The 25,526-nt window shown below is 46.3% G+C and overlaps 1 protein-coding gene across 1 annotated transcript in view; it reads right to left on the reverse strand.

The window, feature by feature from the left end:
- The window catches only part of ROCK1 (Rho associated coiled-coil containing protein kinase 1), a 2,273,505-nt gene that overhangs the window by 1,118,798 nt on the left and 1,129,181 nt on the right, over positions 1-25,526 (reverse strand). The window contains exon 14 of the mRNA XM_086965620.1: positions 12,041-12,176. Within this exon, the coding sequence (XP_086821746.1) occupies positions 12,041-12,176 (136 nt within the window). The remainder of the gene's footprint in view (positions 1-12,040; positions 12,177-25,526) is intronic.

Genomic DNA, 25,526 nt, shown 5'->3' on the forward strand with positions numbered 1-25,526 from the left:
CCGCCGGAGCCCAGAGGTCTCTGATCTCTTCCTCTCCCATGTCCCATGTCCACCCCCCCCATGAGGGATGCGTCAGTCACTACTATGTGCTCCGGTTGCGGAAGGGAGACGGATCTGCCCTGGACCCACTGCCGGTTTGTGAACCACCACTGCAGCTGCTGTGCAGTGCCCTCCGAGAGCTGGACGTAATCGGACAGGTTCCCCTGATGCTGAGCCCACTAGAACTTCAGGTCCCACTGCAGAGCCCGCATATGCCATCTGGCATGAGTGAGCAGCAGGATGCCAGAGGCCATGAGGCCCAGCAGCCTCAGGGTCATCTTAAGCGAAACCCAGGATAGAGGCCGAAAGATCGGAATCATAGCCTGAATATCCTGAACTCACAGTTCGGGAGGATAAGCCCGAAATTGCATTGTATCCAGAACCGCTCCGATGAAGAGGAGCTTCTGAGAAGAAATCAGGTGTGACTTCAGCACATTGATGGAGAACCCCAGCAAAAGCAGGTCTACCATAGTCTAGAGGTGGGAGACGACTGTCTGGGGCGTGCCCACCTTCAACAGTCAGTCGTCGAGATAGGGGAAAACTGGAACCCTTGATCTGCGCAGAAGAGCTGCGATCACTGCCATTAAATTTGTGAACACCCGAGGGGTGCTGGTAAGGCCAAAGGGGAGCACGGTAAAGTGAAAGTGCTCGTGGCCTACCATGAACTGCAGGTAACGACTGTGGACCGGCAGGACAGGAACATGAAAATATGCGTCCTGCAGGTCCAACGCTACTATCCAGTCTCCAGGGTTGAGAGCCGACAAGACCTGTGGCAGAGTTAGCATCTTGAACTTCTCCTTCCGGAGGAAGCGATTGACATCCCTGAAGTCCAAGATAGGACGTGGGCACCATAGAGTGATGGGAATAACAACCACGTCCTACTTCTGGTGCAGGAACGTGCTCAAGGGCCCCCTTGGCCAAGATGTTGTTTTTGCAAGAGGGCTGCAACATCCTGGTGAAGAAGTGCCAAGTGATCCTCCGATATACAGTGGTACTGGGGTGGCATAGTTGGAGGGGCAGTCTCGAAGAGGAGGGAGTAGCCCCTTCGGAATATCTGTAAAAGCCACCTGTCTGAATTAATGGTGTCGCAGTGGGGGAGGTGATGGAAGATCCTGCCAACCACTGGCGTTTGATGGTCCTGAAAGACTGGACTAGGAAAGTTTGGAGGCAGTGGTGGATGGGGTGGAGGTAGACTGACCCATCTGCTGGCCTCCTGACCCACCTCGGCGGGTCCCACCTCCGCGTTGAGACTGTTGCTGCGCAGTCCTGTGGCCCTGAAGCAAACGTGTCGGGTGACCCTTCCGTGGCCACAGTGTCGGGTGACCCTTCCGTGGCCACAGTGTCGGGTGACCCTTCCGTGGCCACAGAATGAGCGAAAAGCAAAAGGCAGAGGAAAGGCCCAAGGACTTGGCCGTAGTCCGCGAGTCCTTAAAGCGCTCCAACGCACTATCTGCTTTATTGCCAAAAAGGCGAATGCCATTAAAGGTCATGTCCATCAAGGTGTTCTGTACATTCCTCGAAAAAACTGCGGTCCTCAACCAGGACTGGCAAGGGAGCGGCACTGTCATGGAAATCGCTCTGCCCAGCGAGTCGGCGGTGTCAAGGCCACATCTAATAGTGAACTTCGCTGCATCTCTCCCTTCAGTAATCCCTTGAGAGAGCACTGTCCGGGCCTCCTCCGGACACTGAGACAGCACCTGTGCCACCATATCCCACACCGAGTGGGAATAATGGCCCAAGAGGCATGCAATGTTCGCAGGCCGCAGCACTGAACTGGCGAAAAACTTCTTACCGAACTGTTCCAGTTTCTTGGATTCCCTGCCCGGCGGTGCGGAAGAGAATGTGCTTTGGGACGCAAAGGCTTGGACAACCAAACTCTCAGGGTTGCGGTGTTGGGAAAGGAAAATGGGGTCGCCCGGGGCCAGGCGATGGCATTGGGCCAAGTTCCTATCCACAGGAGCCCCTGTGTTGGGACTGGAACAGGTGCCCAAAATAACATCAGAAAGTGTATCATTAAAAGGCAGCAGTGGCTCCACAGAGGTAGCCTCCCGTTGAAGCACTTCTGTCAGGAGGTTAGTCCTGACGGCCACTGTAGGGAGTTCGAGGTGGAGAGCCTCGACTATGCTACGCAACACCACAGCATAACTCGCACCCTCCTCCGTAGTCACGGTAGGAGGAGTAAGCATGCCAAGGTCAGTAGAGGTGTTAAGACCGCTGGCATCCACCAATTCCTCTACCCAGTCCGGGTCAAACTCACACTGTGCTGTGATAGGGTCCTCAGACCCCTCCCAGTCCTCCCCTTCCTCCGAAGGCTGATGAACAGACCAAAAATAAGGAGGCTGGACATGGGGGTAGAAAGGCTCCATCGGCTCCGTGTCCACATCAGGGCTTAAACCGGGGGACGACAATGTCTGGGGGAACGGGCAACGTTGGAAGTGGTGCTGGTGGGGTTGACGTTGGTAGAGGTGTCACAAGGTCAACCGGGATCCAGGCCTGGATCCTTGGGGGACCTGAGACGCCGGGGCCGGAGAAGACAACGATGCCGGAGCCACCGACAATGCAGAGCGAGGACCCCCAGTCGGGCCCACGGGGCCCAAAGGCACACCGGCGAGGTCCGACAGCCCAAAGAGGTGGGTCATGTCTGACAGAAAATCCTGCAGCTGGGCCGGAGTCACCGACGGAGCTGGGAAGGGCAGATAGGCTGACGTCGACTGCGTAGGCTCCACCGGAGCCGCGGTGGTGGCACCAGCCACCAGCCACATCCTCTGCCGCGTCGCGCAACGGGAAGCCGGAGAGCGATGGCACTTTATACTTCTTGTGATGCTTCGCCTTACCTGACCTCCAGTGCGAAGACTTCGATCCCAACGAACGATGGTGATGGCTCCACGACCGGTCCCTCAATCTCCCATGGGAAAGGGACCTTGAACGGCGGAGTCGACTGCCGGACTGCAAGCAACTTTCGGGACCACTCCCAGAAATTCTTCCGCACTAAGGCCCGGCAGTCGGGGCACGACTTGGGGTAGTGGTCGAGCCCCAGGCTGTAGAGACGCATGCAGTGCGGGTCCGTCACCGACATGTGATGACAGTCGCCGCAGGACTTGAAACCGGGCATCCCTATGGCACCAGGAGTCGATCAACTCGAGAAACAGAGACAAAAAGGCATCAAAAAACTCAGTCAAAAAGTGACTGGGGGTACAGCTCTCTCCGGATCTGCGCTTGGTGGTGCGGAAAAAGAAAGAACTGACGTCAGCGCACGAGGGCGGCGTCTAAGTAGCTGCCGCGACGTCATGTCGGCGACCACGGCGCCAACGATGGATGCGGAGCCGGTCGACGCCACGGTACGATGTGCAGGGGTATTGCTGACGAAAACTTTCCAGATCCAGTCTGACGCCCTGGGGGTAATTCTAAGGTAAGGAATCTATCACTATGTTTCTTTCAGATAATTAATTAGTTTTTTCTCAGAGTGCAAAATTAACAGAAGGCTGGCGGTTACGTTGCTGCTGGGAGTCCATTTTACATTCATATTTTCGAATGTATGCATGCATGCATTTCGGGTAGGCATACAAATCTGCTGCAAATACATTAATCTCGCTGTTTAGATCAGCTAATTGGCTGAAAACTTCATCTTGGAATAAACTAGCTGCAGATAAAACATGTTTGCCCTTTGAGACTCACATACTCTGTACTTGGTTCTTTGCTAAATCCCTTTGGCCCTTGTTCTGGCTAAACCACAGACAACACACTGAAGATCCTCTGCTCTCTAATCAGTTGTTGGAGGTGGATGAGGGGTAGCCATCCATCTTCTAAGTGGATTGGCACTGGGTTTCGTTGTTGTCGCCTTCTCAGAAGACTCAGATTCTTGTTGTGATTCACTGGTATCTGCCTTTTTTTTTAAACAAATATTTTAAAGATTCTCTGCTACTATCTGCTTGGCTTATGTTTACGAATTTGAATTAACAGAAAACCTGAAACAAAAACAAAATTACTAATATGATGGCCAAAAGACATCATTAATGAGAGCCTCAACTTTGGAAAATGGCGGAAGGGTTGCACTGAGGAGCTATTTTCTTTCTCTTGAAGACTATTTGACACCCAAATCCTATGTTTTAACACCAAATCCATACTAATATAATAAAGAGAGAGCCCAAAACTTTGAGGCGAGTAATCTCAGGAACCAGAGCACCAATCACAACACCGCGTTGGAAAGAGCAATTGCAGCAGGACATAGGCTATGCAGACGCCCACCATATACATTTAAAAGGTAAAAGAACCGTGCCAGCAAAGTAGTCCCTTGTGGGCGTGTGCTGGGGGTGTGACAAACGCTGGGGGCGTGTGGTACGTTCCGCCCTTCATGCCATGCCTCATATCATGTGCTAATCCCACCCTGCTCCCTTTAAATACCCCTGCCCCCATAATCACAACCAACCCTCACTCCTTAAAATACCCCAACCCCCTAAACACTAACTCATCTTAACCCTATAAATATACCCTGTACCCCAAACCTATCCCTAAACCCTAAAAATACCCCTGTACCACAAAACCCAAACCTAGCCCTGAACCCTATAAATACCCCTGTACCTCAAAACCCAAACCTACCCCTGAACCCTAAAAATACCACTGTACCCCATTACCCAAACCTACCCCTGAACCCTAAAATACCCCTGTACCCCAAAACCCAAACCTAGCCCTGAACCCTTAAAATACCCCTGTACCCCAAAACCCAAACCTACCCCTGAACCCTAAAAATACCCCTGTACCCCAAACCTACCCCTGAACCCTAAAAATACCCCTGTACCCCAAAACCCAAACCTATCTCTGAACCCTAAAAATAACCCTGTACCCCAAAACCCAAACCTATCCCTTAACCCTAAAGTACCCCTGTACCCCAAAACCCAAACCTAGCCCTGAACCCTAAAAATACCCCTGTACCCCAAAACCCAAACCTAGCCCTGAACCCTAAAACTACCCCATAATCCAAAACCCAAAACTATATCTGAACCCTTAAAATACCCAAACACCCCAAAACATACCTCAGTACCCCAAAACATATACCTCTATACCCATACTTACCTTATCCAAACATAAAAAAAACATGCTTTTACCATTCATGCATTTACAACGAATTTCGTTGTATATAAAATGTAATGCCATGCGTTATAATGGCATTGCGGAGTCATGGTACTTTTGTAATGAAAGTATGCAGAGTGATGGTATGCGGAAAGAAAGTTGCGGAATAATGGGTGTTTACCCTTCCCGGGTAAGTACATTGGTGGCACGGTGGCCCACATCTTCAGCAACATACTCATATTTTTTCACCACCCATTTGAAAAATGCACATGTCTCTCTCATTGATGGCCAGCACCGACATACACTTTTAGACACACCTCCCGCCACAAGTTCTAGAATTGCGAACTTTAGAGCTGGGGAGCTACGTTCGAATCTCAGCATCAGCTCAACATCCTGTGATTCCAGGCAAATCGCTTTGTCTCCCCGTGCCTACCACAAATGAATGTGTTCTTCTGTAATGTAAATGTGCTCATGCCATGTTGTCGAGTTCACGCTATATAATATTGCAAAGAAAAATAAAGTAGGGAAACTCGAGTTACAACACTCCTGAACGAGCATTCTAAAGTGCATCAGCAGTGCACTGTGAATCGGAGCGTTTCACAGGCCTGTCACAGATAAGAAATGCTATCAAAACGAAATCCTACAAAACAATATACTACTGGCCGGCAGCAATTCATACCCGGACGTCGTCGGGACGGGCTGCTAGTAAAGCATATAGGTCTCATGGTTCTTTAAATATTACATCATCACTGCAACACACATCATTTTTAAAAATGGCATCCGGAAAAAATTGTCCCAGGTCAGCAATGTCTACCCAAGCTAAATTACTTCTGTAATGACCCAAAAACACAAATCAAAAATGAAAATCTCTGGACAACACTTTTTTATTTTATTTAAAGAGGTATGTAAAGGGGCCAGGACTATAAATAGTGCTCTAACAAAACGTTTTGTTTTTTTACCACAAGGACAAGACTAACAAAGGTGGTAGGACTAATCTTCCTTTTCATGAAGAAACTCTGTTAGAGAGATAACTACAAAAGAAAATTCATCCCTCAACTATGTTCAAAAGTTAGATTTTTACATGTATTCTTTGTACAAACTGATGCGTGTGTCAACACAGTAGAGTGTCTGCACTCCAGCACAGTGCTTCATTTCAGTTATTGCACCACCAACCCCAGGACATGACTAACAAGAAAGTATTGAAAAACTCAAAGTACATCACCTCTGAGGAGCAAAGCACATGTCAACTAACCCTGGGCGAAGTACGCAGAGTTGCGCTATGCGGAACTCCGCGAAATGGCAAAAAAAACCTCAGCCACGCTACGCGGTGCTCCGCAAGCGGCGGAGTTCCATAGAAAAATGGAGGTGATTGCTCAGTGCGGAAGCTTGTCCGCACTGTGCAATAATTTCGAACTGCACCTTGCACAGCGCAAGCGGACCCTGCTTTCCCTTTTCGTGTGGCAGCTTTCTCAACGTGACCAAGCAGTTTTTCATTGCGAGTGGTCGCGAGCATACGCAACCACTCACAATGGCAAACCTGACCACCCCGTGTTGAGAAATCTCGCTGGGATGTTTATTTTTAAACTTGATGTTGACGATCGCGAACGTGGAAAAATCTCGCTGGGAGGTTGATTTTCCTCGCTCGCGGTCGCCAAATTGACATTGACAATCGCGAGCGGGGAAAAATACTCCGAACTCCGTGAGCTCCGTGTAACGCGGAGTGCAGGAAACTCCGCAAGCAGAGCGTAGTTCACCGCCCAGGCTTAATGTTAACTTGCTGAAAATCAAATAATATACAAATAAAGAGACACAAAAATGTGTGAATCAGTGACTTTAAAAAATACGTTATACACAACCAAACATTTAGCACAATTTGTCCTTCACTGCTTGAAGAATTTAACAAATGCACCAAAACAGACTTGGTGTTTATTCTCAGTGAGTGCCAGGTATAAAAGAAACCTTGCATGAAAGAACACTAAAGTTCATTTGACTAATGCAAGGAATGGCCTTCTTAATTTCTAGAGTTAGGATTTATCTGAAAGTTTCAAAAAGAGCTTAAAGGCTTTATGTCCTTAGGTTTATTGACCAATGATACCTTTTATACATGGCAGTTAAACAAAATATGCTATGGTCTTCAGCTGTTAAATAATTGACTTAATTCAACAATGATGTTTTTTTAACATAGCTTTGAATACTTTGTGCATATATAAAATCAAATCGGCATCTTAAGTCTATACGCACAACGTACTACTTGTGTAACGATATATCTGTAAGAGACATTAGTTAGTGATAGATTCCTTACCTTAGAATATCCCCAGGCGTCAGACTGTAATTGGAAATTTTTGCGTAGCAATACCCCTGCGCGTCGGTAGGCGTCGTCTGCGGCTCCGCGTCCGTCGTTAGCGCCGGAATGACGTCGTCGGAGTACTTAGACTCCGCCCATGCGAGCTGACGTCAGTTCAGATACACAGCTTTTCAGCGCCAGATACGCAGAGCCATGATAGAACCAGCAATGGTGCCATGAAACAAGGGCCCTGAAAGGGGATGACCTTAACCCTAGATATCGGTTCGCAGAACGGGGAGGATGGGTGGGTCGGTAAGGAATCGATCACTAACTATTGTCTCTTACAGATATATTGTTACACAAGTAGTAACTTGTGCATCTGAAAGAGACACTTTAGTGATAGATTCCTTACCTTAGAATAGATACCCCAGCAATACCAACCCCCGGTGGTAGGTCTGCGAACCAATAATCACACCAGAAAGTCCTGGAGGACGGAACGGCCAAAGAAGCCATCCCTCCGGACTGGACTGTCCAGGCAGTAGTGTCTTACAAACTTGTGCAGCGAGGCCCATGTAGCTGCCTGGCAAATGTCCTGCAAGGGCTCTCCTCGGCCCAGGGCAGTTGTCGCCGTGGCTCGAGTGGAATGAGCCCGCAATCTAGCAGGGGGCTCCTTTTTGCCATGGAGTAACATGCCTGGATACACAAGATGATCCACCGCGAGATGGTCCTCTTGTGTGCGCCTTTCCCTTCTTCGCGCCCACGTTACCAACAAAGAGTTGGTCATCCACCCGGAACTGGCGTGTGCCATCTAGGTAGTAAGAGAGCGCACGTTTTGGGTCCAGACGGTGGAGCCTCTCTTCCTCTTTCGGGGGATGCGGAGGCGGAAAGAAGGTGGGCAAGGTAATGGACTGCCCAATGTGGAAGGCCGTGACAACCTTGGGCAGAAAGGAAGGTCTTGTTCGCAACACAACCTTGTCCGGATGAACTGAGAGGAAAGGAGGAGTCGAAGAAAGAGCCTGGAGCTCACTCACTCTCCTGGCAGAGGTGATGGCCACCAGGAAAGTAGTCTTCAGAGTAAAAAGACGGAGAGGACAGGTATGGAGCGGCTCAAAGGGAGCACACATCAGGTAAGTAAGTACAAGATTCAAGTCCCACTGGGGCATCACAAAGGGAACAGGAGGGAACATGTGTGTGATGCCCTTCAGAAACCTATTTACAATGGGGGACTTGAATAAGGAAGGCTGATCAGGTAGCCGTAGGAAGGCAGAAAGAGCAGAAAGGTAGCCCTTGAGAGTGCCCAGAGCAGAGCCCTGCTGGGCAAGGGAAAGAAGAAAGAGGAGAACCTCAGAAAGGGGTGCAGAGAGTGGGTCCACAGCCTTTGCTGTGCACCATGCCACAAATCTGTTCCACCTGCAGGCGTATACCGACTTTGTGGAGGGACGCCTGGCTGCCAGAATGATATCACAGACTTCGGGAGGCAAGTCAAATGGCCTCAACTGCCGCCGCTCAATCTCCAAGCTTGTAGGTGGAGACTGGACAGGTTCGGGTGCAGAACCGTCCCCAGCTGCTGCAACGGAAGGTCCTCCCGAAGAGGCAGACGAATCGGGGGATCGACTGACATGCTGAGTAACTCGGGATACCAGTATCTTCAAGCCCAGTGCGGAGCCACAAGGATAACCTGGGCCCGGTCGCCCCTGATGATCTTCTACACTCTGGGCAGAAGTGGTATAGGCGGAAAGGCGTATAACAGACCGCAACTCCACTCGCGACGAAAAGCGTCTCCGAGCGAGTGCCGCCTTGGAAATTCCAGCGCGCAGAATTGATGACATTGCGCGTTCTCTTCTGTGGCGAATAGATCTAACCAAGGCTCTCCCCATTGCTGAAAGAGGCCTTGCGCCACGTCCGAGTTCAGACGCCATTCGTGATCCATCATGCGCCGACGGCTGAGTTCGTCCGCCCTGGCACTCAGAGAGCCTGCCAGGTGTTGAACCACCAGGGTCACGCCCTGATGTTCCAGCCACTGCCAGAGGCGCAGAGCCTCCTGGCATAGGGTCCACGACCCCACCCCGCCCTGTATGTTGCAGTACCACATGGCGGTGGTGTTGTCCGTGAACACCTGCACTACACTACCCCGGACAGACGGGAGGAATGCCTTCAGTGCTAGACGAATCGCCCGCAGCTCCAAAAGGTTGATATGGAGCCGGGACTCCGCTGGAGACCAGAGGCCTCTGATCTCCGCCTCTCCCATGTGGCCTCCCCAGCCCTGGAGGGACGCGTCCGTCACAACCACGTGCTCCGGGTAGGGTAGGAAGAGGGATCTGCCACTGACCCAATCGCGGTCCGTGAGCCACCACTGCAGTTGTCTCGCAGTGCCCTCAGAGATCAAGACATGATCGGACAGGTTGCCCTGATGCTGGGCCCACTGAAACTTCAGGTCCCACTGCAGAGCCCGCATCCGCCACCGGGCGTGATGCACCAGAAGGATGCAGGAGGCCATCAGCCCCAGAAGCTGCAGCGTCAACCTGACCGAGACTCGGGATAAAGGCTGAAAGATGGGAATCAGAGCCTGTATATCCCGAACCCGCTGTTCGGGAGGGTAAACCCGAAACTGCGCCGAGTCAAGAACCGCTCCGATGAAGAGGAGCTTCTGAGAGGGACACAGGTGCGACTTCGGCACGTTGATGGAGAACCCCAGCAAATGCAGGAGGTAGGCCGTAGTCTGGAGGTGGCTGACGACTGTCTGGGGCGAGCCCGCCTTCAACAACCAGTTGTCTGGGTAGGGGAAGACTGAAACCCCTAACCTGCGCAGATGAGCTGCGACCACCACCATCACCTTCGTGAACACCCGTGGGGCGGTGATAAGGCCGAAGGGGAGCACGGTAAACTGAAAGTGCTCTTGGCCTACCGTGAACCGCAGGTAACGCCGGTGGGCCGGCAGGACGGGGATGTGAAAATAAGCGTCCTGCAAGTCCAACGCTACCAGCCAGTCTCCAGGGTCCAGGGCAGCTAAGACCTGAGCCAAAGTCAGCATCTTGAACTTCTCCTTCCAGAGGAAGCCGTTGACGTTCCGCAGGACCAAGATAGGGCGTAGGCCCCCCTTTGCCCTTCTTGGGTACCAGAAAGTAGTGGGAGTAAAAACCACACCCTACTTCTGGCCCAGGAACGCGCTCAATGGCCCCCTTGGCCAAGAGGGCCGTGACTTCCTCTTGCAGAAGTTGCAAGTGATCCCCCGATACGCGGTGGAATTGCGGTGGCATGGATGGAGGGGTCACCTCGAAGGGGAGGGAGTAGCCCCTTCGGACGATCTGCAGCACCTACCTGTCTGACATGATAGTGCGCCAGTGGGAGAGGTGATGGCGAACCCTGCCTCCCACAGGCATCACATGGGCCTGAAAACTCAGACTAGGAAGGTTTTGAGGCGGGTGCTGTGGAGGGAGGTGTGGACTGGCCTCGCTTTTGTCACCGAACGACCGCTTCGATGACTTCGACTCCGACCCCGCGACCGGTCCCTCGACCTCCCGTGGGTCCGGGACCTGGAACGGCACGGGGCCGACTGCTGGAGCTACGGTCGCTTGCAGGACTGCTCCCGCCTAGCTTTAGACGTCAGGGCCCGGCAGTCGGAGCAGGTACGGTAATCGTGGTCGAGGCCTAAACACTTCAGGCACCGGCGATGGGGGTCCGTAACAGACATCAGTCGGTCGCACTTCGAACAGGGTTTGAACCCGGGCATCCCTACCGGCACCGATAGAGTCGAAGACTGAAATGATCAAAAGATCAAAAAAAGTTTAGTCAAAAAATGACTAGGGGTAGAGCTTCTCCGGATCTGCGCTAGCTGGCGCGGAAAAAAGAAGAACTGACGTCAGCGCGCATGGGCGGCGTCTAAGTACTCCGACGACGTCACTCCGGCGCGAACGACGGACGCGGAGCCGCAGACGACGCCTACCGACGCGCAGCTGTATTGCTACGCAAAAATTTCCAGATCCAGTCTGACGCCTGGGGATATTCTAAGGTAAGGAATCTATCACTATCGTGTCTCTTTCAGTTATAAAATTAATAACTTACTACAAACGTATTTCTACTTACTATATCTCCAACCCATTAGGTTTCAGCAGTCAATAACCATGGCCCATAACAGGCGTCCTTTATTTTTTTTCTCAAACAGACAGCCCAGTCATTTTTATTTTACATGAGTGCTACAGCAGTCCATAAGAACATTTGTTTTAAAAAGCTGTGGATAACGATTGGTTTAAATACTATCTATGACCCATGGAACATTTATCATATTTACAGAAAAATAATTACACGCACCACCATTTTAGGGATCACTTTTTCGAACTGTATACCAATAAGTGTAAAAAATAAAAAAGGCATCAGGCCTTTTCTATCGATGTTCTCGGATCTGGAACAAGATTTCCTTATCAATTAGCCTGCCCCAACGCACACTGATTTAGTAAAGAGCTGAAAGCGCACCTCTTTAAACACTACCACATCACAATGCTTTAATCGTCCACAACCTCTTCCATCACTTGTTGACTTTATTGTGGTCTTTGACCATGTACTGCTCTCTGCTGTCTAGGTTAGCAGTACACAAATACCATATACATACAATGAAATGCTTATCACAATTGTTTGAGCCTGAAAAAGTCTTACCTTCATTTTCTACATTTCGCTTTCTTTCATTCTCTTGTTCCACCTTCCTTTGATATTCGTTTATTCTATGTTGCAGCATCATGTTTTGATTCTCAATTTGGGACACAGCAGATTCCAGGTTTTTCCTTTGATTGCCCTTTAAGGAAAATAGAAATATCTTGTTTCTGCGCTCCTTAAAAAATGCCTCTATGTTTTGATAAATAATTTACATTTCATCTTTAAAAACTGAAAATGTTTAGAAATTCAGAGCAACTTCCGTTTTCAAGTGTTTATACCACAACATAACAGATATAAATAGGAACTACGCTGAAACATGTATACACATTACAGAGTCCTGAGATAAAACAAGATCCACTTGGGAAAAACTTAGGTGGTATCTGCAGTGGTGACACAGAGGTACTGGGCAGAAGACCTATTCAGGACAGTGCACAAGCTCCTGATGCTGAGGGCGAAGTTCTCATAGCTTTGCTTCTCAGTCACCGATACATTAAACGGAACGCATCTTAGATTAACTGCTACTCTTAGGTACCACTGATAATAAAGTGAAAAAGTCCCCAAATCTGTTGAGGTAAGCCATAAACATCAAAAGGATAACATTCGCCTATAGGGTGCTATACAAAGGTCTAAGGTCTTAACCAAGCCCAAAAAGTTAACAGCTTTTCAACGTGAATCACAATTTTAACACTTTCGTATTTTACACTCGCCTGTAAATAAAACTCCCATTCTTTGATGTAATAACAGGGACTGGACACTGAGTTCCCTGAAGAATACTTAGGAAATTGCATTATTTGGCTTCGATTACATGCTTCTCTCATTCTTCCACTTCCTTGTGTTCAAAGTAAGCTTTGTCAAAACTGGGGCACGTTTTTGCCTGTGTAGAAGGGGTGCCATAACGTTCTGTCTCATTTCACCTTTGTTTAGGCAGGGTCTACTGTAGTTTGAGAAATTATAGATTCTTCAATAGGACCTCTAGTCATGACTATCTTAATTATGAACGGGACCAGGTTCACTAAAACCTGAGTTTGTGATCCGTGGTTTCTTGCTGCTGCTGTCTTAGTTGTGGCAATATATATAATAAATGCAACTGTGAATGTCCTGTTAACATCAACTTAACCTATACCTTCTTGGCATGAAAGAAAAATACAACTCCCAAGATTTATGATGACCATCGGTATCGGCTGCATCTTTGAAGACGCACATCTGTTGTTCTCTACAGCATCATTGTTTCAACATCTCAACTTCACATGGCAAGGTGGTACATATTTACTTGTCATTTCTTCAACTCTGTTCGGAAAAGTTCACAATGCTATCACAAAAGCATAAAGTATGATATTCAGCAAGAAGATCCTGCTAGTCAAATTTAACTCCCAGAACCCTACGAATTCAAGGCACTTTACTTCTTAGACTGACGGTCCAGCTGGATGTTACAGATATTTTACTTTTTAATCTACGCAATACACCAAACTAATTCACAAGGGCACCACAATACTGATGATCCAAGTCAAACAATGAGAAAATAGTCTGAAAGAATTTGAGGATAGGGATGCATATAACCAGAACTCGGACAGAGCTGTGAGGCCATACTAATGGCAATACAGCACTATATACATTTCTGTAAAATAACCTAGTGGAGGCAAAACTGCCGTCTTAGAGGTGTTTTCAATATTCCCTCCCACTATCCCGTATTGCTGTCTAAACATTACAGATCCGCTTAAGGAAGCACTTTACCTCAGTTTCATTTTTCCTAGTAAGCGTATCAATCTCTTCAAATGATCTCTCTATGTAAGATACTTTGGATCTAACAGAGTTTGGAGGCAGGGTTACTTAGTCAGAAACATGGTGGATATCCTTTTTACAAGTAATACAGGATATAATGCCCTTGTAATAAAGCAGATGAAATATCTTCCTAGTTTTTATTTAACTGAGTAACCCGACTGCCAAACTCTGATTCAGGCCTCTTGTTTTATTCCCGCGGTCATTTGTACTTTTCTCAATCCAGTAACAGTCACCTTCTGATGTTCACCCCTTCACTTTCCACTGATTCACTGAGTTCACTTATACATAGGTGAACTCATCAGCAAGGTATAAAGAAATTCTGTTTTCCTTTCGTTGCCATTGGTTTATTTACCTTTAGGGCTATGCAACCAACTTGATAAGCTCGTCTCAAACTGTCAAAATACTTCTGCTATAATATTGTCAAATGTAATCAAGAGTATCTGCCCCATGCTATAGCATGAAGCACACAACTCACCTTTTTCTGTGGGATTTCGCGTTGTTTTTAATCACTCACTGAAAAATGTTATGATACCATAAGGCTCTTTTTCTTTTGTGGTCACTCATCAGTATTCTGTGCAAGTCCATTAGATTGCCACTGCTGTCCCACAACTACCATCATTCAATTTGCTAACCAAGTTCATTGTTTGGAAGTTAAATTGTCTGTGTTAAAGAAGTCAAGCCTTACTCTCTGAGGTGGTAGATGCTAGAAGCTGAAATGCAACATTACACAACAAATAACCCAATAAAAGTCTGGAAGTGCTAAACAGAAAAAGGAAAAACTTGAGGTTAAAATTGGTCGCAATATCTCCCTCTGTTTGGTGATCAGAACGTATCTCCAATAAAACCTGTCATGTTGAGAGAGGGTGGCTTTCTAAAAAAAATTTAAGCACAGATTTGAGCTTTTAGCAAAATGTTTGTGCAGTGAGTGGTGACCTTCTTAAAATGGGAGGTACTATCTAAATTTCGCTTTCTGAAGGAACCGGCCATCTAAGGTGATCTTCTCCCAGTACCTCAACTAAAGAAGTATGGCATTGTCAGATCAAAGACTTCAGATGTTTTAGGATTTCAGTAATGCAGGAGAACGAGCATTACTATAGGCTTTCTCTATCCACTATATGTATGAAACTTCTAAAGGGAATACCCTCAAATGATCAGTATTCAGTCCGGAAACTAAAGAAGCTTTTTTCCTCGGTTCCCTTAAACACCCAATTTGCAGGCCGGGCGGGAGACTGACAGAGCAAAGTATAATACTAGCTCCACCCCAACTTCAGACCAACATCGCACAACGACCCTCCTGGTCTTTTACTACCTGGTTTAACTTCAATTTACATGACTTCGTTATCAATATGGCCAGTCCTCTGGAATCTGTAGCCACCATGTAGTATAGGCCGGTAACCCCGTCTGGTTAACATTCAACAATTATCACTCACTAGTTGGATCTCTTGAAGAAACACCAGATCCGGAAAATGGCGCTTGACATATTGGTGCACTATGCCCAGCTAGATTTTTCAATCCAGTCCATTCACTTTGCAAGAGAACTTTTATCCTCCCGCTATTCTGCAAGCAAGCATCAGTAATAATAAATTCTTTATTGTTTGATTATTTAAAATCTTACAATATTGCCAAATATATAAAAAAAGATACATTAAAAGCAATTACATCCTAAAAAAAGTTCGTTAAAATTTCATTAAGCTCATATTTTATCATTTATTCTCCCAATTTTTTAATTACTAGCATTAAGAACCTTACGAAGGCAGCGTTCATGATTATATCATTTGAATGAAGACAAATTTTCAGTGCCTGCATGCATGTCCTTATTCTACGTATATTAAAAGGCAATTTAAGTGATGTGCGTCTTTCATTACAGAGTCCTAGACAAATACATAAGAGGTGGACAATATTCTCTTCTCCAGCTTTGCAAAGTCTACATAATGTGTTTTTTTCCACGGGGGGAGGTGACTAAGGCCCGGTGGGATTCCAAATCTCGCTTTTAGGAGACATTGTTTACTTTTTTCAGACCAGGGGATTTCCAAGTATTCTTGTACTTTCTTTTTTTGATATCCATTAATTAACGTCCATGAATGCTTTCTTTTTGCAAGAGTATCTTTATCATGTACAAGTGATAGGTGGTTTGTTGTTCGATTTACAATTTTTTTTAAACGATCCATTGGTTATCGTGTTATTCCAAATTGGCATGATTACAAACTCTTCTTTTGCTTCATTAAGATACTTCCATGCCAATGACTTCATATTATTATTTATTTCTTGCCAAAGTAACTGAGTTATATGATTATCATGGTCGTTTTTTATCCGATACCAGGTTTTGATAAACTGGCCTTTTCGTGCAAAATATTGATTATTTAAACCGAATTCCAATCTAATTTGTGCTGGTGATGCATTGTTTGGAAGATAAAAAAGAGATGTGTATGTCTTTGAAAGAACATTGTTTATTAGTTCAGCATCCTTCCCCATTAATGCCTCACTGCCGTATGCTATGGTTGGTAGTAATTTAGCCTCATTTAAAGAGCGGCAGATAGGTTAGGTTCCCAAGCGATTTCTGTGATATCCTGAATGCTGCAGTTAGCGCATTAGATTTTCTTTGTATATCCAGTTTTTGTAGATGATAATTTCCCTTCTGGTCGAATAGTACACCCAGATACCTGTACACTTGTACTTGTTCCAGTTTCGTGCTTTCCATATACCATTTGTTTTTTTGTCTCAGCTTTATATTCCTAGTAACCACCATAATTTTTGTTTTGGTTTCATTTATCACCATTCCATTTTCCTTAGCATACGAGATTGTTCAGTTAATTAGACGCTGAAGTCCAACCTTGGTATGACTTAAGAGGATGGCGTCATCTGCATACATTAGGTTAGATATCTGTTTGCCCCCTAGTTTCGGAGGATGTGCATTTAGCTCATCCAGATTTCCTGATAAATCTCCCAAGAATAAATTAAAAAGAAGGGGGGCCAGCACACATCCCTGTTTTAGCCCTTCTAGTGCTGGGATCTCCTTTGTTAATGTTTGGCCGTCCCCCATTCTCACTCTTACCCAGGTTTTACTGTATACCAATTGAATCAATCTTAATAGTTCAGTTGGAATATCTTTATCCAGGAGTTTTTTCCACAGTAGATTTCTTTGAACGCAGTCAAAAGCAGCTTTAAAATCTACAAAACATAGATACAAGGGCTGTTTAACTCTGAGTGACTTTTCAATTATTAATGATAACGCCATAATGTTCGTCATTGTTCCAAGCCCCTTAATAAAACCGGTCTGGTTCAATGGTAAAATCTTGTTTTCTATTACCCATTCATTTAATTTAATTAGAAGTACTCCAGCAAATAGTTTGGCATCCGTGTCTTGAAGAGTGATAAGTCTATAGTTTTCCGCTAGCGCCCAGTTTCCTTTCTTAAATATTGGGGAGATTAAGGATCCTCGCCAGGACTCAGGGATAATACCTGCCTCTATGACTTCTTTAAATACCTTTACTAGGTAGCTCGACCATAAGTCTGGGTTTTCTTTATAAAGGGCAAATGGTATCCCATTGGGTTCTGGTGCCCCATCTTTCTGTTTCTTTATTAGTTTTACTATTTGGTCTTTTGATATTGAAACATTTCCTTGCATCTCATGACTGGGTATAATAGTTAGTTGTGTTTTTGTATTGATTATTGTACTTCCATTACGGTTTAGATGTTTTCCTGAAAATTTAACCCATTCTTGCTCAGTTATAGTTGATGAAACTACCAATTTATTCGGCCTCACTAATTTGTTTATGATTTTCCAAAATTCTCTTGCATTTGCTTGTTTGCTTGCATGAAATAATTTTGATCACAATTCCTGTTTTGCTTGATATTTTTCATTCCATATTAACTTTTTTAGGTGTTGATTTAATAACTTCAATTTAATTAGGGTTTCCTCATTAGCAGTCGTATTTTTTATTTGTCTTCTTATCCTATTCAGAGTTCTTTTTAACTTTGTTACTGTATACGGAAGATTTATATAGGAATCCTTTTCTTCTCCTTTTTCTTTTACACTCCTTATGTTGAGGTTATCTTGAGTTTGAGGTTTCACTATTTTCCTGGTGAATTCCACCCATTGTTCAACTATTGTTTCCATTGGTCTTTCATTGAAGCAACGCTCTATGATATTCTGGACTTGTTCATTCATCTTATCCTTATTCAGATTAGTCCAGATACGTTTTTTATAATTTATCATTCCAGTGTACCCCGACACAGTATGGTAGGATTGGTTAATGTTGTTTCTGAAATTGGTGGTTATTATCTGCTGACAATGGTCACTATCACCAACTTTAACATATATGAACTTACATTTTAAAATATATTGAGTGATACCATTGTATAGTCAATCCTAGTGCTTGCATTGTGCGTGATATACGTATATGCTGGGGGAGTATCCTCTTTAAATCGGCCATTAAGGATTCGCAAACCCAGTGCTTCTATGTCCTTAATGAATGTTGTAGCAATTTTGTTACGTGCATATTTAGTCATAACGCCTAGATGCTGTTAGGGGATTGACCACTGAAGGTCTTGCGATTGTGTGACGTCATCCCTTGTAAATGGTACTAATAAATTCAGGTTAAAATCCCCCGTCATCACATAGTCCATTAATGGATCTCCAGCATTTGTTCCAATAAAATACTGTTAGGATTTGCACATATAGTTGCTCTACTTGTTTTTGTTGGATGGATATATAAATTGATCATAATTAATGACCTTATCTTTTGATCAGTTGTTTTATATTTCAGTATTACCAACAAAGATCATAGCGCTAGTGCTTGAATGCGACCAGGAGTTCTGCAAGCTGCTACTTTCGTTTTTAATAATTTTAAAGACCTATTGACTAAGAATATGTGTTTTTAAAATGAGATTGCTGCTACTTCGTTTTAACAATTTAAAAACCTATTGATTGAGGAATATGTGTTTTTAAATTACATTGCTGTGCCTCTTACCTGTTTTCTGGTCGCTACTCCCCGGTCCACCACAGCTTGTGCTGATTGTGTGGAGGGAGGCTTAAGCGACACCACTTCCTGGTTGTCCCATTCTGGGCAGCCATCTTGGGGAGGTTGACGGGCTAGTCTCCCCCCTGGCCCTCACTATCTTAAGGCGGGAGTATTGCGCGCACGATCACTTACCAACAAAGATCATAGCGCTAGTGCTTGAATGCGACCAGGAGTTCTGCAAGCTGCTACTTTCGTTTTTAATAATTTTAAAGACCTATTGACTAAGAATATGTGTTTTTAAAATTAGATTGCTGCTACTTCGTTTTAACAATTTAAAAACCTATTGATTGAGGAATATGTGTTTTTAAATTACATTGCTGTGCCTCTTACCTGTTTTCTGGTCGCTACTCCCCGGTCCACCACAGCTTGTGCTGATTGTGTGGAGGGAGGCTTAAGCGACACCACTTCCTGGTTGTCCCATTCTGGGCAGCCATCTTGGGGAGGTTGACGGGCTAGTCTCCCCCCTGGCCCTCACTATTTTAAGGCGGGAGTATTGCGCGCACGATCACTTACCAACAAAGATCATAGCGCTAGTGCTTGAATGCGACCAGGAGTTCTGCAAGCTGCTACTTTCGTTTTTAATAATTTTAAAGACCTATTGACTAAGAATATGTGTTTTTAAAATTAGATTGCTGCTACTTCGTTTTAACAATTTAAAAACCTATTGATTGAGGAATATGTGTTTTTAAATTACATTGCTGTGCCTCTTACATGTTTTCTGGTCGCTACTCCCCGGTCCACCACAGCTTGTGCTGATTGTGTGGAGGGAGGCTTAAGCGACACCACTTCCTGGTTGTCCCATTCTGGGCAGCCATCTTGGGGAGGTTGACGGGCTAGTCTCCCCCCTGGCCCTCACTATTTTAAGGCGGGAGTATTGCGCGCACGATCACTTACCAACAAAGATCATAGCGCTAGTGCTTGAATGCGACCAGGAGTTCTGCAAGCTGCTACTTTCGTTTTTAATAATTTTAAAGACCTATTGACTAAGAATATGTGTTTTTAAAATTAGATTGCTGCTACTTCGTTTTAACAATTTAAAAACCTATTGATTGAGGAATATGTGTTTTTAAATTACATTGCTGTGCCTCTTACATGTTTTCTGGTCGCTACTCCCCGGTCCACCACAGCTTGTGCTGATTGTGTGGAGGGAGGCTTAAGCGACACCACTTCCTGGTTGTCCCATTCTGGGCAGCCATCTTGGGGAGGTTGACGGGCTAGTCTCCACCCTGGCCTAATCTATATGACCTCTTCCTATCCCGCGCAGTGGTGACGCGCTGCGGTAGCGCCGTATACGCGCCGAAGAGGCGCCAAAGAGAAGCCAGTCTGCGCCAGTCCGCGTCCAGACGCTTCTCGCTGGTCCTGGTCTGGGGTGGTGACCGGCATCATGGTCGGTAATCAAGTTGTCTACAACTCTTTGTGGTTACACTCCTTACGCCCCCCTGTCAGTCCTTCCTGCTGCCATTCCGTCTCTCCAGCTAACACCGACCATCACTGCAAGCACTGTACATGGAGCACCTCCCGCCCATGTAGCGGCTCCCTACCGTTGGGAGAGTTTTGGAGATTGTATCTCCTTAATTGCCGGTCGCTACCTAAACACTCCACAGAGTTGCATCTGTTGATTGATGAGCTTAATCCTGATGCCCTATTTTTAACGGAAACTTGGCTTCAGATTGACAACGACCCGTCCTTAATATGGGCCACTCCTCCAGGCTACACCCTTAAGCACCTCGACCGCCAATCGGGGAGAGGCGGGGGCTTAGCTATTTTATATAGGGACACCTTTAAGTGTCGGGTCACTTCTAATTCCTTGCTGACCTGTGAGAGCTTACACTTTGCACTTGATCTCTCCCCTACCACCACTTTTTCTGGTATTCTACTCTATCGACCACCAGGCTCCCTCAACAATTTTATCACTCAAATTACTGATCTCACCGCTAACGCAGCCGTGACCTCATCTAACCTCACTTTGCTTGGGGATTTTAATATCCATTCAGATGACCCCCAGGATACGGCAGCTAATAACTTGCGGGCCAACATGCAAGCGTTAGACCTCTGCCAGAGAGGCTATCAGGCGACCCATAAGAAGGGACATCTTCTCGATCACATATACAGTAATATCAACCTTAATGTAGAGTCCCCTGTTCCTCTGCCTTGGACCGATCATTTTTTGATACCGTTCACCTGGCTTTCTAACTCTTGTCCCCCTCCTGAAGCCTCTATAAAATACATGGGCAGGAAATGGTCCTCACTTCCCCTCACCGATTGGACAACCGCCCTTACTCAAGACCCCCCGAGAAAGGCCTTGAACCCTGCCTTAGCTTCTAGCAACTTTGATCACTGGATCTCCAGCACTTTAGACCAAGTTCTTCCCAAACGCCCTTGTAATCTCATCAGAAGACCTAAAGTTGCACCCTGGTACACTCCTGCTCTGAGGTTATTAAAGCTTGACTGCCGCAAACTAGAGAGAGCGTGGAGGAAGGACCATTCTCAGTCTAGGAAAGACTAATACAGGTCCGCAATGAGGCTCTATAAATCAGAAATTAAAATGGCACAAACCTCCTTCTATGAAGGTAAAATTAGTGCTGCAGCAAATGCGCCTAGAGAAATCTTTAGGATAGCTAAGTCTCTCATTTCAGCTCCGGCTGAGCGTCCTTCTGTTGAAGGGGCACAAGACCGCTGTAATGAGCTAGCTGCCTTTTTTTCCAAGAAAATCTCGACCATATATTCATCTTTTAGTAATCCTACAGTCAATACCCCCTCCGTCCCTCCTAGGCCAGCTGACTCCTCGGTTCCCTGCAAACTGGACACAATTCCGCTTCTTGATACCGCCAGCCTGGATAGATTAATCTCCAAAGTTTCTTCTGGCTCCCCCAATGACCCGGCACCCCCCCGGATCCTTGTCAAGGCATTGGACGTTATTCGTCCTGTGATCCTGGAAGCTTTAAACACCTCCATTGTGTCCAGGTCGGTCTCACTCGCTTGGAAGTGTGCCATGGTGAGGGCGCTTCTCAAGAAACCCTCCCTGGACCAGAACAACCTGTCCAACTACCGCCCCATTTCGTTGCTTCCCTGGTTGAGTAAACTGCTGGAGAGGCACACCAACAATATCTTAACAGACTATCTGGAGTCCAACTGTCTGTTGCGTGCCTCCCAGACAGGTTTTCGCCCTCAACATGGCACAGAAACTGCCATGTTGGCGGTCACAGAGGAAGCAAGAACGACTTTGGATCGGGGAGGAAAGGTGGCCATTATCCTGTTAGACCTTAGTGCCGCGTTCGACACAGTGAACCATGCCACGCTAGTATACCGACTGGCGGGCATGGGCGTGTCGGGCGCAGCTCTGGACTGGCTCACCTCCTTTTTGAGTGAGCGCTTTTTCCGGGTCTTTGAGGGTGAGACAGTCTCTCCTAAACATTCTCTCAGGTGTGGGGTCCCTCAGGGCTCCTCCCTGAGCCCGACCCTCTTTAACGCCTACATGGAACCTCTGGACAGGATAGTCCATCCCTTTGGTGTGCGTATAGTCACCTACGCGGATGATACACAGCTGGTGGTCTCGTTAGACCATGCAGATGGATCATCCAACACCTTAGGCCCCTGTCTAGAGGCTGTTGCCAGTTGGATGCAAGCTTCCTGTCTCAAGCTTAACGGGGAGAAGACAGACATCATTCTCCTTGGAAATCCCTCCCCGTCTGCTCTTGCACCCGTCTGGCCACCATGTCTTGGCGCTCCTCCTGCGCCCAAGTCCCAGATAAAGAGCCTCGGGATCTGGCTTGACACTGCCCTTGATTTCTCTGTCCAGGCTACTAAGACTGCTGCCACTTGCTTCGGACTAATGAGGATGCTCCGGCGGGTGCTCCCTTTGCTCCCTTTCCAGGCGAGGAGGATCATGGTCCAGGCCCTCATTCTCTCTCGCCTGGATTACGGGAACGCTCTCTACCTGGGAGCACCGGCTTCGGTCCTTCAGAGGCTCCAGGTCACACAAAACAGTGCGGCCCGCCTATTGTTCAATCTGTCCCGTCGGCAGTCGGCGAGGAAGGCTCTGAAGGACCTTCATTGGCTCCCAATGGCTGCCAGAGTGCAGTTCAAATCTCTGTGCATCATGCACAAATCCTTCCACCGTGTAGGCCCAGCGATTCTGCACCCTCTGGTTATGCCTTATGTTCCAACACGCCCCCTTCGGTCTGGTACCCTGCAGCTGGCCACCTCCTCTAAAATTAACAAAGCCCGTTGGGGTGGCCGCTCTTTTTCTCATTCGGCGACCAGACTCTGGAATGCCCTCCCCTTTGCCATCCGGGGTAACAGCAACCTCCTCTCGTTCAGAAAGGCCCTAAAAACGCATTTGTTTGCTAAATCTCTCTGATCTGCCCCGAGCCTGCGCTAAAACCATTTTATCTTCAAGCGCTGCGAGGCCCCAGGGCGGTTATGCGCTATACAAATGCAATTTTTCATTTCATTTCATTTCAGTATGTTTTTACTATTAGATACAAGTTGCTCATGATCAGCCTGTAGGTTACTGGAAATAAAGGTTGCTAACCCCCCACTCGGTCGTCCATACTTATGAATTTTGTTTGCATGTTCATAATAACCTACATAACCCTCCAATATCAAAGAGTGTATTTCCCAGGTTTCCTGGAGGAATATAATGTGACATGGGAAGGGTATTGAGCTTATTTGTGCATTATAAAGCTTTGACTCCACTTCATTTATATTCCATGAACACATTCTCATCTCCATTACTTTTGTTTGGGGGGTTATAATGTTATTCCTTCATTGATCTATATTGTTATGAAGTGCCTGGTAAATCCATTTTTCATTTATTGCTGAAATGTTTTCTATTATAGTAGGTGGTGATGTTACTCTTGTTGTATTACTAGATCTACCCCGGGCATTCCTTAGTTAGCACTGTTCCTTTTTGTTTAGTGTTTTTTTCATTTGGGACATGATTTATCTCATTAATAAATGGGGTAGGATAGACTTTTGGTGCCTGCTTAGTGATGAAAATTCCCCAGGTTTTAAATGTCTTAAGTTCTTTTAAGATTTTTTCTGCTATTAACATTGAATTTAAAGTGATAAATGTCGATTCTTGAGGACTATCCTTATCTGCAATAAATTCAATGGAATTAATATCGTCATTCTTAATATTGTCTAATGTTGGAAATGATTTAAATAGTCTAAGGATGTTCCCTCTTTTCAGTGTGTCATATCTACCTCTAGATTCGTATTCAGGTTTAAATACAAGCTGTACTTTCTCATTTATTCGTTGATTTTCTTTGCAAGATACCTCCGGATCTTAGTTCGTTGTATATGTAATTAGTTTTTTTCCTTCCCGATTTTCAATTACAAGATGGTCCCAATGCGGTAATATAGTTTTAGTCTCTACTGGTCTTTGTATAATTCTTCTTGCAGCATCATTCTCGTTAGATCTAAAATACGTTTCTGTATTCACATTATGGGATTGATCTTGTTGCTGGGATGTTTTTGTTTCCGTTACTTTTAAATGCGTAGTGTCATTCATTCCATTCATATTATAGAGTTCCGAACAGTCCTCCTGCATTTCATCTTCTCCCAATGTTTTTTCCTTAACCAACAGTCGGTTAGTTATAGTGTTCAGTTTTTTTTCCATCCCTTTTTTCTTGTTTTAGGATCTTTCTTCAATGTTTGTTCCAATACTGGTTCTTGTACAAATATTGAGAATCATTTTTTAGTCTCATTCTTAGTTGTTGGAGAGGTCTTTTATTCCTCATTTGATATTTCTCTTTGTACTTCTTTTTAGGTCTCGCCTGTCGATGCGCATGCGCATCGAGCTTGCGAGACTATGGGGGCTTAACCACTCTTTAACTAACTTGCAAGGAATCGTGGCGATTCCTTGCAGTGCCCGTGAAATTCAAGGTCAATGCGCATGCGCATTGAGCTTGAAAGCGCGTGCACATGCCCCCAGCCGCCTCCCTCGCATTTCTCCTCCCCCCTCCCCAGCCGCCAGCACCTCCCCTCTCTCTCTCGCCGCCTGCCTTGCATGGATTTTCCCTCGCTCGCATTTCTCCTCCCCCCTCCCCAGCCGCCAGCACCTCCCCTCTCTCTCGCCGCCTGCCTTGCATCGATTTTCCCTCGCTCGCATTTCTCCTCCCCCCTCCCCAGCCGCCAGCACCTCCCCTCTCTCTCGCCGCCTGCCTTGCATGGATTTTCCCTCGCTCGCATTTCTCCTCCCCCCTCCCCAGCCGCCAGCACCTCCCCTCTCTCTCCCTTCAGTTTCACGGCCAGCATTTTTATTTCCTTTCAGCCCGGCCGCACGGCCAATGCTTGTTTAAATGTTGATTTTACTACGTGCTGGACCATAGAAAATAGCAAACATGCTTTAACAAGAGGCGTTAAAAAGTATTTGGAAGTGAAATTGCTCCTTTTCAACATGGCCGTGCCCCCCAACGCCCTCGGCTATCTTCGCATCCTTCATTGCCATCACCCTTAGCGCCCGCAGCATTAAATACTCACACGAACTGGCCCTAGCATGATGAAGTCCGTGCCTGATGCCCCTCTCAACACGGACTAGTCCCCTCCCTGCACAATATAGCCATCGCCCTCGTCCACAGCTCCACGATCCTTTTTCTGCTGAGCTGTGTCCCCCGTAAGCACTTTACTCGTGCCATTGCCATAAATGTTAGCCTTTCAATACTTGCACCAGACCACCATTTCCT

Source organism: Lissotriton vulgaris, chromosome 4_1 (genome assembly GCF_964263255.1).
Source record: "Lissotriton vulgaris chromosome 4_1, aLisVul1.2, whole genome shotgun sequence".
Taxonomy (NCBI): Eukaryota; Metazoa; Chordata; class Amphibia; order Caudata; family Salamandridae; genus Lissotriton; species Lissotriton vulgaris.